This window comes from Peromyscus leucopus, chromosome 9, assembly GCF_004664715.2.
Source record: "Peromyscus leucopus breed LL Stock chromosome 9, UCI_PerLeu_2.1, whole genome shotgun sequence".
Classification (NCBI taxonomy): Eukaryota; Metazoa; Chordata; class Mammalia; order Rodentia; family Cricetidae; genus Peromyscus; species Peromyscus leucopus.
Genome location: NC_051070.1, coordinates 67,792,189 through 67,805,442, shown reverse-complemented (window position 1 = coordinate 67,805,442; position 13,254 = coordinate 67,792,189). Strand labels below are relative to the sequence as shown.

Here is a 13,254-nt window from a genome sequence, read left to right as displayed (position 1 = left end):
GTCGGGTGTAAAGAACGTTTTGATGTACCAGAAAACCGTTACAGCGATTCTGTGCAGTGACCTCAAGATGTTTAAAGTCTGATTTCAGTGATCCTTTATTCGATGTAGACAGCCATAGAAACATTATTCTTTTGGTCAATATTTTGTTTGAAGTTTTATATAACTTCAGAGTACTGAAAGTGTACACTGAAAATGAAAGCACTGGTCTATAACACAGCATGGCGGTATGATGTTTTAGACAAGAACTGCCGTCTGTGACAGACACTGCCTTGCTTCTCCCTTTACTCTTGTGACTTGTGCTCCTATGAACATTGGTCTTCATTTAAACACATCAGTGTTCTGTTTGCTCCTCTCTCCTAGTGCCTGTGTAGTTTAATCTTTAGCATTTGTATGCATTTAAGGTTTATTTTTTGAGTGGGGTGTAAGGAATTGATTCAATATTATCTTTTCCCCATCAAAACAACTATCTGGTTGTCCTAATACCACTTATTAAAAGTTCATTGTTTTCAAGGATTTGAGATTTGTCTTGTATTAAATGGGGATTTTCATGGGATTGCAACTCTGTCCTTTGACCAGGCTTATCTGTGTCTGCATAGATCAGCACTGATGGGGGGGGGGGGAGTTTCAGGGAGAGAGAGCCTTGCCCTGGGGAGAGAAGCCGGTTCCGGAGAGTGAGAAGAGGAGAAAGGCCGGCTGTGGCGTCAGGAAGGGAGGGAGCTCACCTCCAGCCCCAGGCTGTGGGTCGATGATAAGGTGTGTTTGTCATGGGGAAGAAAACTCATTTTCTGGAGGAACTTCACTCTGCCCAGGCTCATGTCACTGGTGAACGAGGGTTAATGCGTCTTCAACACTGACACATTGAAACCACATCCCCATTTGAAAGGGGTTAGATGAGAGGCGGTGGGTGACGAGAGAGGAACTCTTGTGAGTAGTCACCCCATTGAAGGGGCTCCATGGAATTCCCTGCCCTTTCTACCACCTGAGCACACGGGAAGAAGACAGCTGTGATCTCGTAAGCAGCCCCTCATCAGACACCGAATGCCTGGGGCTCTCTGACTTTGGACTTCTCAGCCTCTCTAACAAAATTAATTTCTGTTGTTTATCATACCACTGTGTGGCATTTTGACATAGGAGTTCAACAAATTAAGACACTACTAAATGATATTTAATAAACAAAGTTTACACTCTCCATATGACATTCATCAAGGCTATGGAAATCCCCTGGAGCTGGTCTGTGCCCCAGACAGGGAGTCAGTAGGTCGCTGATGTCCGGGGTGCAAGGCGCCTCATTGTCCTCTTTATCCAGGGAAGGAAGCTCTGGATCTTGGTGAACACAGCTGGAGGGATGCCATTACTGTCTCCATAGGAGACGATGCCCTGGACCACATTGTTACATACCAGAGGGCCACCAGAGTCCCCCTGGGGGCAGAGAGGAGGGAAAGGACATGAAGCTAGGCTTTCTGGCTCTCGCTGCCCTATGAGCCCGGCTCCCAGAGAAGGCATGGGTTGCTGGCCTCCTTCAGTTGCCTGTGTGTGTAGGATGGGCATTGATGGGCTTCTAGGAGGCAAGCCCCTGGGTCTTTCAGCTGCTGGACTTCGGGCTCAGCTAAAGTTACTGCCTCCAGCTTGCTCCATCATGGTACCTCCCCCTTCCCCAGTGAAGTAAATTGTGGGCCTTGCTGTCTGTCCTTCCCAAAGAGGAAAAACCCTTTCCACTCTGGTCAAGTCCCCAGGCTTGAAGGCATGGAGACTGGCCCTGCTATCCTGTCAGCCCTCAGCCCCTTGTCCCAAGAAATACCGGTAGCTGTTCATACTCTTACCAAGAAGGCAGACTTCCTTTCTCGTGGGTTTCCCACGCAGATCTGCGTCTGGCTGTTGTAAGAGATGAAGCGTTCACTGCACTTTTGGTCTCTCTGTATTCTTAGCTGCACCTCCTGGAGTACATTTGTTCCCCGGCTCTGGCTGACCCGGCCCCAGCCAGCCACTGTGCACAAATCCCCAGGCCGAATTCGGTTGCTGGCCATAGGCAGAGCCACGGGCTTCACGGCTCGACTCCTCCGGACTCTACTCCTCAGCTGGCAGGAGGAACGTAGGCATTCCAGCTCAGCTGGCGTCTCCCACCAACACTCAGGGATCCTGTGTCCTCACCCCCACCCTGGAACCCTGCCCCAGCTTCCTTCTCAACAGTCCCCGAATACAGAAAAGTCACACACACCCGAGGGGGAGCCGGCAAGCCTGGAGAACCAGAGGCAAGGTAGGTAGTACCTGCAGCAGCATGATATCATTGTGGAAGATCTCCGGATCGTAATCAGGATGAGGGATGGCTCTGAGCACAGCGATGTGCTGTTGGGTCCTTTCTTGCCTCTGGATGTTGTGGGCCCCCAGGGTGACGTTTATGGAGCTGCCAAAGAAAAGTTGGGCTAGAGGTAGGTATGGGAACCAGGAGCTCAGCAGGGCAGACGAATGGCCCAAGGACAGGAAAACCGAAGCTGGAGAGAGTGGGGGGGGGAGGGGGAAGGGAGGGCCCTGCATCTGACCCCTGCCTGCTGTTTCCCAGGAATCCTGAACTGGGGACAGAAGGTTGAACAGAAGTAGACGGAGTTCATAGTTAGCGCCCAGCCTTCTCTTTCCTCCTCCTGTACCTTTTGATCACATCCCCCCTTTCTCTGTATCACCCTGACTTCTTGCCTCCCTCTCCCAGGCCCATCTCGTCTCTAGAATTAAAGGCAGAACCTTTCATTATAATTCTGCTTAATTATAATTGCACACTTTCAGGTGGCTCTGGGGAGGACGTTTTGGGAACTTTGGCCTCCTGGGAAGCTCCTGGTCCTCACCTTCCCAAGCAGTGAGCGGCTGTCATGACGAAATCTTCTCGCACCAGGAACCCCCCACAAGCACTCAGCCCTCCTGGACTCTGGATCAGAAGAAAGGCCATGTAGGGGTGGGAGTGGGGCCTGGCTTCTCGGCCTCCAATGATCTTTCCTGCAAGGAAGCACCTGGCACTTACCTGTGTGCTCCCCAGCCTGCCTGCCGGGGCGGCTTTAGAAAGGCTGGAAGGGGGTGGGGAGTGATACAGGAGAGCTTTGTGGACATCAGGAGCAGGGAGAAGACTCCAAGGGTCTACAGGAATTACTCCCAGCTTGAAGGGAGGCTCATCTTCTTCCCAGGCCTTTGTGTGTTCCTTCTCCAAATGGAGAGGGATGTTGGTTCCACACATGGCTGGCTCTGTCCTCAGGTATTGAGGAAAGATGCTTTCCCAAGGTATGAACTTTCTTTGTTCCCTGGCACTCCCTTCATCCAAAAGCATCCCACATCCCAGAGTCTGCTTCCTGGAATCTTGGGACTAGACAGGAATCTAGACCTGAGTGAATGGGACTTTTATAGCTGTGTTCTTGTCTCTGGATTTTGATATGGGCTACTGAATAAATTTTTGTAGAAAATATTTATACAGTACTTTCTATATATCAGGGACAATAACAAAACTCTTATACATTAATCAATTTAACTGCCATAGCAATGCTATGAAGCAGTATTAATATTTTCCACATTTTATAGATAAGAAAACCAAGGCAATGTGTGTTCAAATAACTTGCTCAATAATACAAAGTTAGGGTTGATGCAACAGTCTAGTTCTAGTATACATGGCGGGATTAGATTTCTGAGGTGTGGTTGATCACTCACCTGCCTCATCTCCTCGGAGTAGCATAAAGACCAGCAGGAGCAGAAGTGGCCGCATCTTTCCAGAACCGTTTGTTGCTTAGTCGGTCTGTGCTTGTAATTCTCCCTGCCAGACTTTTATCCCCTCTGGAGAGGAAGGAAGGGGGCGCTGGGAAGCCACGGTCCCACTTGCCTGCTTGTGTGACAGGTTTCATCACCCAAGGCTTCCCAGGAGGTTTGCACACCAACTGCCAGTGATCTAGGAGAAGAGAGAGTCAGCCAAGCTAATGTGGCATCCCACAGATTGTGTTAGTGCTGACAGTAAAGGAACCAAGGAAAGAGTGAGGTCTTTGAACAATGTGTCCCAAGTCTACTGTATACTCAATAATTCAGGGAAACTGGTGGCTACCTCCTTTGCTCCCTCTCCTTATGGGTTAGAGCATCAATTGACATTCAAAGAATGTCAGTTCACACACACACACACTCATTCAGAGAGAGAGAGAGAGAGAGAGAGAGAGAGAGAGAGAGAGAGAGAGAGAGAATCTTACATAGCCCAGGATAGCTTCAACATGGCTACATGGTTGAGGATGGCCTTGGACTTCCGATACTCCTGCTTCTCCCGAGTTCTGGGACTGCTGGAGTTCACTGCCATGTCAGGTTTGTGAGGTGCTGGTATAGATAATCACTCTACCACCTGAGCTAAAACCACCCCCTTCTGCAGTCTTTATTCACAAGTATTTAGTAATGTCCAAGGACGAGGGTGAATAAACGAAGTTGTGTGGAGGGAGGTATGGGCAAAGAAAGACAACAGGAAAAAGTCCAAGAGGGAAAAAGAGGAATGAATCCCGCCTGCCTTCATCCTTACTGCTCCCACTTCTTTCTCGAAGTTGTCAAGGTGGAGAGAATGGCCACTCTCCTGAGGTTGCGGATCAAGCCTCTGATACTGACTTTCTTGGGTCACCTGAGTCCCAACCCACTCTCAGTGGAATCATGACTCAATTGAAGACTTTTTGCCAATTCTGGCAAAGGTCTTTGTGTTCTCTGGGAGCCCCCACACACTGCAGAGGCCCAGCAGGTTGACTTGCTGAGAGCTGTCTGGCCTTTGCTGGGAAATATTTAGGATTTATATTATTGGGTGGAAGAGACCAGTCAACTAGTTTCCATTCTTAGCCTCAGGGGTAATAGTTTAAAAAGGAGTCATGTTTATAATTGTGTTACATGTACATCCAGAAGAGGTGGGGTCAAATACTGAAGGGGGGGCACAAGAGATCACTGCAGAGTCACACAATGGATTATTAAACCCACTGAAAATATCTATCAGACTCAGTGTACACAGCAGACCACCATAATCCTGTATCACTTCTGCATAACAGCCGCTGACAGGCACACTTTCTAATCTATGAAGCGTGATAGGCTAACTTGAACGAGATTTGGAGGTTAAGCATCCTCTCTCACCTCATATGGTTTTCCACTTATTTTGAGAGCTGTGGAGCTTAATCCCATCCTAATCCATGCTCTCTGTTTGTATCAGAGAACACCCCAGCACTGTTACCTTTGTGTTTGGGATACTTTAATTTCAGTGATGTCTCAACATTTTGTTTTGCTTTAGAAATGTTATCTGGATTTAAAAAAAAGGATAAAAAGCCTGTATACACAGAAAAAAAAGAGTTATGAAAGTTATACACCCAGTTATGTAAATAAAGGTGTGCACCCAGCATTTTATACCAGTGACCAAAGATTTCATGTCAACCTTCCCACTGAAAACAACCAGGAATGCGGCTTTTAAAATGACCCAACAAGGGAAAAGCCTGAGAACTGCCTGAGCAGGAGTTCTCTTCAGGCCCAAACTGAAGGAACAGGGAGAGTCTAGACAGGAAGCTACTGGTGTCTGAGCAGAGGTTCTGAACTCATGAATTATGAACTTTCCATAATCAAAATAGCCAAAGACTGGCACATGACTTCTGCAGTTAGTGAGCCCATTTCTTTTATGGGATTAACATATCTTTAATACGAAATCCAATGAAAATAATAATCTTTATCTATTGACATGTCACATTTTTCAAATCCTTGTTTGCACTTGGCCTCATGTTCTCTCTCCCTAGAAAGAATTTTTTAATGTAGTATGATTAAAATGGTCATATTTTATTTTTTCCCACACAGAAAATATGTGTCCATGTGCGACACTAGAAATTTGTGCTTTATAAATATCATTTGTCAGGGAGAAAAGAAGATAAAACCTTACTATGTCAGAAGATGCAGTCTCTATCCAAATTAAATGTCCAGTCAACAGCCATACCATATGGCAAAGGAGCATTAATAGAGCAATACTACTTTTGAACACATCAAATCACATCAATTAACAAAAAGCTACATCATGAAGTTGACGTATATAAAGTTGAGTTTATCCTAGGAATGTGTGGTTACCCCTGCATTTGAAAATTAGTTGCTGTAGCAATTAACTGATCACAGAGAAGCATTATTGTTCACACGAAGTAAAAACAAAAGGAAAAACTGCCCAAGCATTTGCTAAAATTCACATTCACTGAATTTTTTTTAGAGCAAACTAGAAACAAAAAGGGATATCTTTAATTGGATTCCATAAAATTCCACACTAATTATAATTGACAGTGAAACATCAAAAGCTTTTTCTTTCAGAGCAAAACCATATAAAAATATCTGGGTACAAGTTGCCATCTATTGCCTTCCTTGTTATGCTAATGGTTTTAGCTAGTTAGACAGGAAATAGAAATGAAAGGCTTAGAGACCAGGAAGGAGGAAACCAAACTGTAACATTTGTGGACAATAAGTATAGAGAGAATCTAAAAGGACTTACAGCTAAATTGCCATCACTGATATAGGAGCCTAATAATTTGGCTGGATAGAAAATATATATCGAATCAATTGTATTTTTTTACATATATAGTAATAGCCTTAGAAAATGAAAAATTAATAAGTTAGTATTTAACTGCTTGGACATTCATTAATAACTAAATGAAAATCTAAAAGAATATATGTGATACCTTTTTGCTGAAGGTCAGAAAACTGAACGAAGAGCATTTAAGAGGACTTGAGCGCAGGGATTCCATGTGTATGAACTGATAGGCAACATCAGAAAACAAGTTGGTTTTCCCAAAGTTGACATGTGGCTTCATTGTTCTTGAGAAATATTTTGTAGGATATTTTCACGTGTGCATGCGCGCATGTGTGTGTGTGTGTGTGTGTGTGTGTGTGTGTGTGTGTGTGTGCTGATGCGTGCCACAGCGTATGGATAGAGTTCAGAGAACAATCTGTGGGGATTCATTCTTTTGTTTTAGACCCCCACAGTCAGACACTGACAGACCATGTACTGCCATTTGTCTCTCAGCCAAGTACTCCCCAGCCCAGCTGTGCTCAGCTTCAAAGGTCAGAAGAGATGGGCATGGTCAGGGTGACATGGCTATCGGATGACATTTACTTTGTGATAAAGGTTGGATCCTCTGACAAAATAAAGTAACACTCTCCTCTCCCTAATAGAGAGAAACGGTATGTATAAAGCACAAGCCTCTTCAGTGTCCTTCAGGGGCACATATTTTCTATGTGGAAAAGATAAAACTTTACCTTTTATTTATGCCACATCAAAAATTCTATGGGAGAATATGGGCTAAGTGTGAACAAAGACTGGATGTATCAATATCTTTATCATAGATAAAGATTTTATACACAATAGATAAAAGTAACCAATATAAGGAAAACAATGGATTTGATGTATTAAAATTGAGAGAAGGAGTCTTAGGACATACATAACCAGCAGAAGACTTACAAATCAAGTTACATAAAGGACTTCTTTAAAGCAGTGGGAAAGATAAATTATTAAACAAAATAATGAACTTTAATAGATGTCTCAAAACAGGACATCCAGCTGATCAATAAACATTTGGAGAGTTATTAATCTCGTTAGGTGTCAGCCAAGCAGCAAGTTAAAGCACACTGAGGTACCAGCATCACCACCCATCCTTGGATACAAACCCGACAGACGCTCGTGTCCAAGGTGGGCGCACCTGCATCTCTCTGAGCAGCCGTATTGGGATAGCCTCAACCTGGTAACACTTGGGAACAGTAACTTGTTGAATATTCTATAATAGAACCACCACAAATGTAAGTGAACATTTACACGCATGTAGGAAACATTAGAAAGGACCCAACAAGAAAACACTCACTATGGTCATGTGTATATAAAGTTCAAAATTAGACAAAGTGTGACTTTACATGTAGATGTTCACACACACAAGAATAGTACATAAAAAGGCTACATTAAGCCAGAATGGTGGCACTTCTAGGATTAGAGGGTTTCTGGGAAAAGGCTCCTCCTACTGACATAAAATGCAGCAATTGCTTCAGAAGTATTCTTTCAACGGTATGCATAGAATCTATGGATTTTCCAGATGAGTGTATTTTGCATTATATATATGCATATATATTTAAAAGTCTGTTTGCTATAGGGTGGGTGTTGGAAAGACAATCTGAATGGAAAAGGGGCTATTGTAGTAGATCAGAGTACGTATCTTTAAAACGTTTTTATTTTAATGAAGATTGTGGTTTGAACAAGTAAGACTGTTGAGGTATTTCACAATGTCCATAACTGGTTGCATCTGTTTTTGACTGTTCCATTACGTTTCTGTCAGTTACATTTTTTTTCTCCTGTGGGGTGTTGGGACATTAATATTGGGTATTTCCCATCTCCTTCTTGCATAAGCCCCACATACCGATTCTCTGGGCAGGCAGTGACCAACACAGCTGGGTCAGAAACACCCTCGCCCCCAACTGAGAAACTAATTTAGTTGTTCTTGACTTTGTAGGAGACCAGGGCTATACTGACCTCAGCTCCTCGGGACTGTCTTAGTGTCACTCCTGAAAGGGTGTTTTGGAAGCATCTTTGTTGTCTCCACCGAGTCTGGATATTTCGTCAGGGTTATGCTGGGAGGAGGCGGTATCACAGCTGGTCCTTTTGACAAAAGTGTCTGCACGCAGCCAGATCCTTTAGCCAAGAATTGGACTGTGTGTTGCTCTCTGTGTAAGAGCAGCAGGTGACAAGGGAGACCTGAAGCCCCAGAGGATCCCCAAGTACAGGATTGCAAATAGTAGATTTGCTAGCGTCCGCACAAAACCTCACAGATTGAGAATTTAGAGGGAAGGACACACTTGGATGTCACAGATCCTGAGCATGCCTGCCAGAAAAGCTTATTCCAATGCTAGGCAGGGGCCAATATGAGATGTTCTTAGTAAACCTCCCAGACCTTCCAAATCTTCAACCATGTAGAGCATGATACAGGCATGGAATAATGCTCTGTCCAGCCAGTAAGAAAGACTACCCAAATCTTCAACAATATAGATTATGATATAGTCATGGAATGATGTGCTGTCCAGCCAGTAAGAAGTTTATTTTAAAGTTTTACTTAGTGGCATGCAGAAGCTTGTATTCTCTTATACTGGGTGGAGAAATTATAATAATAGTTATATTATTATTAATATAATTTAATTCTAATTTTGGGGGGGGGAAGGGCAATAACCAGAAAGAAGGGCAATTTTATGTAGCCTTTATTTACACCTTTATATTTACCTACTTTTTCTATAATGGAAATGCATTATTTTTATTTACTTTTTGTTTGAGACAGGATCTCAGGCAGCTCAGGGAGGACTCTAACTCTCTCTGTTGCTAAGGATGACCTTGGGTTCTTAATCCTCTCCTCTGTCTTTAGTGCTGGGATTTCAGACATGTGCCATCATGCCAGAGTGAGCTGAAATGTACTAGTTTTATAAGAAGAGAAAATTATGTTGTTTACAGGAAAATGGATGGAATGGAGATCATCAGGAGAGATGAAATAAACCAGACTCAGAAAGACAAATGCCACATGCTTTCTTTCAAGTGTGGATTTTGGAGGTAGGGAGACATGGTAGTAGAGGGGACTGTTAGAAATATGGAGGAGCCACTGCTGGTGGGAATGCAAGCTTGTACAACCACTTTGGAAATCAATATGGCGCTTTCTTAGAAAATTGGGAATCAATCTCCCCCAAGATCCAGCTATACTACTCCTGGGCATATACCCAAGAAATGCTCAATCATACCACAAGAGCGCTTGCTCAGCTATGTTCATATCAGCATTGTTTGTAATAGCCAAAACCTAGAAACAACCTAGATGCCCTTCAACTGAAGAATGGATAAATAAATTGTGGCACATATACACAATGGAATACTACTCAGCAGAGAAAAACAATGACATCATGAGGTTTGTAGGCAAATGGATGGATCTAGAAAAAATCATCCTGAGTGAGGTAACCCAGACTCAGAAAGACAAATATGGTATGTACTCACTCATAGGAAGATGCTAGATGTGGAACAAGGATGACTGGACTGCTACTCACATCACCAGTGAGGCTACCTGGAAAACGGGACCCCAAGAAAGACACAGAGAAATGGATGAGATCTACATGAACAGCCTGGACATGAGTGGGAGCAATGAAGGGCGAGGGTCGAGGGAAAGAGAGCGGAAGATCCTATCTGGATCAAGAAAAGAGAGGGAGAACAAGGAATAGGAGACCATGGTAAATGAAGACCACATGAGAAAGGAAGAAGTAAAGAGCTGAAGAGGCCCACAGAAATCCACGGGGATACCCCCACAAAGGACTGCTGGCAGTGGTTGAGAGACAGCCGGGACTGACCTACTCTGGTGATGGGATGGCCAAACACCCTAATGGTTGTGCCATAAACCCCATCCAAGGACTGAGGAATCTGGATGCAGACATCCACGGCTAGGCCCCGGGTGGAGTGCTGGGAGTCTAACAGTCTAGTGAGAAAGAGGAGGGTTTATATGAGTGAGAATTGTTGAAACCAGGGTTGGATAAAGCACAGGGACAGATAACCAAATGAATGGAAACACATGAACTATGAACCAAAGGCTGAGGGGCCCCCAACTGGATCGGGCCCTCTGAATAGGTGAGACAGTTAATTGACTTGCTCTGTTTGGGAGGCATCTAGGCAGTGGTGCCAGGTCCTGGGCTCGTTGCATGAGTTAGCTGTTTGAAACCTGGGACTTATGCAGGGATGCTTGGCTCAATCTGGGAGGAGGGACTGGATCTGCCTGGACTGAGTCTGTCGGGTCGATCCCAGTCCTCGGGGGAGACCTTGATCTGGAGGAGGTGGGAGTGGGGGGTGTGCTGGAGGGAAGGGGGGGGGGAGAGCAAGGGAATCTGTGGCTATTATGTGGAACTGAATAGTATTGTAAAATAAATAATAATAATGAAAAAAAATGAAATGGGATTAAAAAAAAAAAAGAAATATGGAGGAGATATGGCTGGGGTGTGTGTGCAGGAGGGACAGGGTAAGGAGAGGGTAAGTATGACCAAAATGTGTTATATGCATATAAAGAAGTTTCCACTACTTTGTAAAATTAATATATGGTAATAAAAGACGGAAGAGTAAGAAAAAGCTAGAGCAGGGCCCATAGATCCTCTTAAACAGCAAACAGTATTAAGCACTGTAATCACAGTGAACTAAGCAGGTTAGCAAAACAGTTCCCTTTGCTCCAGCCTCGGGTGAGGTCTGTGGGACAGTATGACTGTTGTAGCAGCTGGGGCTGATGGAAAATGGTGCAGGCGCCTCCTGGACCCGACTATCACCTTCTCTCACACCTTGTCTTCAAGGCCCTTCCCCATCTGTGGCTTATTAAAGATAAATTTGAGGAACTGGGAAGCCTTATTTGGGGTACTGAGTCTGAGTCCCTTAATGATGGACCAGCTGTCAAATTTATTGTCCAGACACTGTCCCACAAGATGCCTCCTTACCTTTGGTGGCAGAACCCTTGTTTTCTGTGCCATGGGCGCTGGCTTGCACTCTGAGACTCTCTCGGGGGCTGGCTTTCGGGGGTCTCTGTATTTCTGTTGAGTGACCCCTGGCGCTGCTCGCTGAACTGTCCGCCTGCTTATCTCTGTGCAGGCGACTAACTCCTCAGTGTGATGCTGCTGCTAGTGCTGTGCAGCAGGGTGACTCGGCACATGAGCTTTGGGACAGTTTCGTGTGAAACCTAGCTCTATCTGTTTCCCCTTAGTATTCGATATGCTGAATTCTGTTTGGTCAAAGTCATGTGCTTGGTTTGTTATTGTTATTATTATTTTTTTTTAAAGTTTAATCAACAGGCTACTCCAGCTGGGGATGTAGGTAGGGAACTGCAGCTCTTGGGTTCTCCCTCGGTTCCTCCAAACACCCCCCCCCACCCCCCCACCCCCCCCCCCCCGCCAGGCTCATCCCCGGTGCAGACCACATCCTGTGGCCTCCCTTCCCCTTCTGCCCCCATCACCAGTGGACCACACAGATCTTCCTCTCCTAACTCCCCTCCCCCCACTCACTGCTCTGTCCCAGCCCCTAACCCCAGCAGGCACTCCCTGGGAACCCACAGGTCACTCCAGCCAGCCAAGCAGGAAGGTCACCTGCAGATCTTCACCCCTCCCTCCACTCCTCCAAGTTCAACGCCCAGGCTCATCCCCAGCTCTGTAGCAGAGCTTCTGCTGTGGCCCCTCCGCACTCTCTGCCCCCATTTCCAGGGGACTAAGTGGATCCTGGTGGAACACCCTGCTTTCCTCCCATCTGTGGATCCTCGGCATCTCCTTCTAGTCAATCCCTATTCCTACATGTTAGTTCTCAATACCTAGAAACACATTTTGCCTGGAAACCCAGTGCCCACACCTATCAGGATCTGTGGTGGCGTTCCTGCTGGGCTACACCTGGCCTGGCTCCAGAGAGTAGCACCTAGCCCTCGTTATCTTTTGTGTAGCTGACACCTTTTGTTTCCCTTGTTGCCCTATGTGAATCTTGTCTCAGAGTCTCCCAAGGATGCAAAGGCCCATGCAAAACTTGGTTCAGGAAACCCGGGAAACAGTGGTACCTGATGAATCAAGGAATTTGTACTTGGTATTGTATTTTTTCGGAGCTCCTTTCAGGTTGTTTTGAGCTTATGAAAATCAACTTGCTAAAGTGTGAATATTGAGAAAAATAAAAATACCCTGGGCAAAGGGAAAGTGCTTCAGTCCTTAGAGGCCGGACCCCCTGCAGCCGAGAAAGGCTAGCTTCATTCTTAAGGTGCCTCTGAGTCTTCTTTCCACGGATTCTCAGGAACCCACACACCAGTGCTGTGGCCCCTCGAGACAAGGATCCTAACAGGAAACACACAGCCACCACACCCTCCTAACAACCAGAGGAGGTGACAGAAACCAAGGAACAAGACACTCACCCAACAAAGAGAGACCAGACACCAGCACCTAGAATTTCAGTCTTCCTAAACCCAGACACTTGAATGCCAGTGTAAAATTGTCATCAATAAAGCTAGGTCAGTATGTCTCCACTAAAGCCCAGCAACCCTACCCCAGCAGACCCTGAGTGTTACAACATGGCTGAAGCACAAGAAAAGGACCTTAAGATAGCCTTTGCGAATATTGAATATGATAGAGGTCCTAAAAAAGGAAGTGAGTGAATCTTTTAAAGGAATCCTTGAAAAATCAAGCATGCAGTGGAAATGGGAGAAAAAACAAAAACAAACAAACAAAAACAGTTCAAGTAGAAGAATCTGG

At 45.2% G+C, this 13,254-nt stretch overlaps 1 protein-coding gene across 2 annotated transcripts; it reads right to left on the bottom strand.

Annotated features, from left to right (window-relative positions):
• Nucleotides 1-1,143: 1,143 nt before the first annotated feature.
• Nucleotides 1,144-11,708, bottom strand: LOC114708764 (cathepsin G-like). Of its 2 annotated transcripts, XM_037208510.1 has the most exons (6): nt 11,476-11,708; nt 3,682-3,916; nt 2,835-2,982; nt 2,266-2,401; nt 1,821-2,075; nt 1,144-1,419 (listed from the first exon to the last, which is right to left on the bottom strand). In XM_037208510.1, the coding sequence occupies exons 2-6, from the start codon at nt 3,734-3,736 to the stop codon at nt 1,252-1,254; spliced, it is 762 nt and encodes a 253-aa protein (XP_037064405.1). In that variant the 5' UTR covers nt 3,737-3,916; nt 11,476-11,708; the 3' UTR covers nt 1,144-1,251. The 2 variants fall into 2 exon arrangements, with proteins under 2 accessions (XP_037064405.1, XP_028748100.1); XM_028892267.2 differs by lacking the exon at nt 11,476-11,708 and having other exon boundaries at nt 3,682-6,581.
• Between the last annotated feature and the right edge of the window lie 1,546 nt (nt 11,709-13,254).

Bases quoted from the DNA above. Each gene is read 5' to 3' on its own strand.
- LOC114708764 (XM_037208510.1), bottom strand. From the start codon at position 3,736: ATGCGGCCACTTCTGCTCCTGCTGGTCTTTATGCTACTCCGAGGAGAT. The intron at 2,983-3,681 runs GTGAGTGATCAA...GCTTCCTTGCAG, and splicing joins ACTCCGAGGAGATGAGGCAG to GAAAGATCATTGGAGGCCGA. The intron at 2,076-2,265 runs GTACTACCTACC...TCCTCCTGCCAG, and splicing joins ATGATATCATGCTGCTGCAG to CTGAGGAGTAGAGTCCGGAG.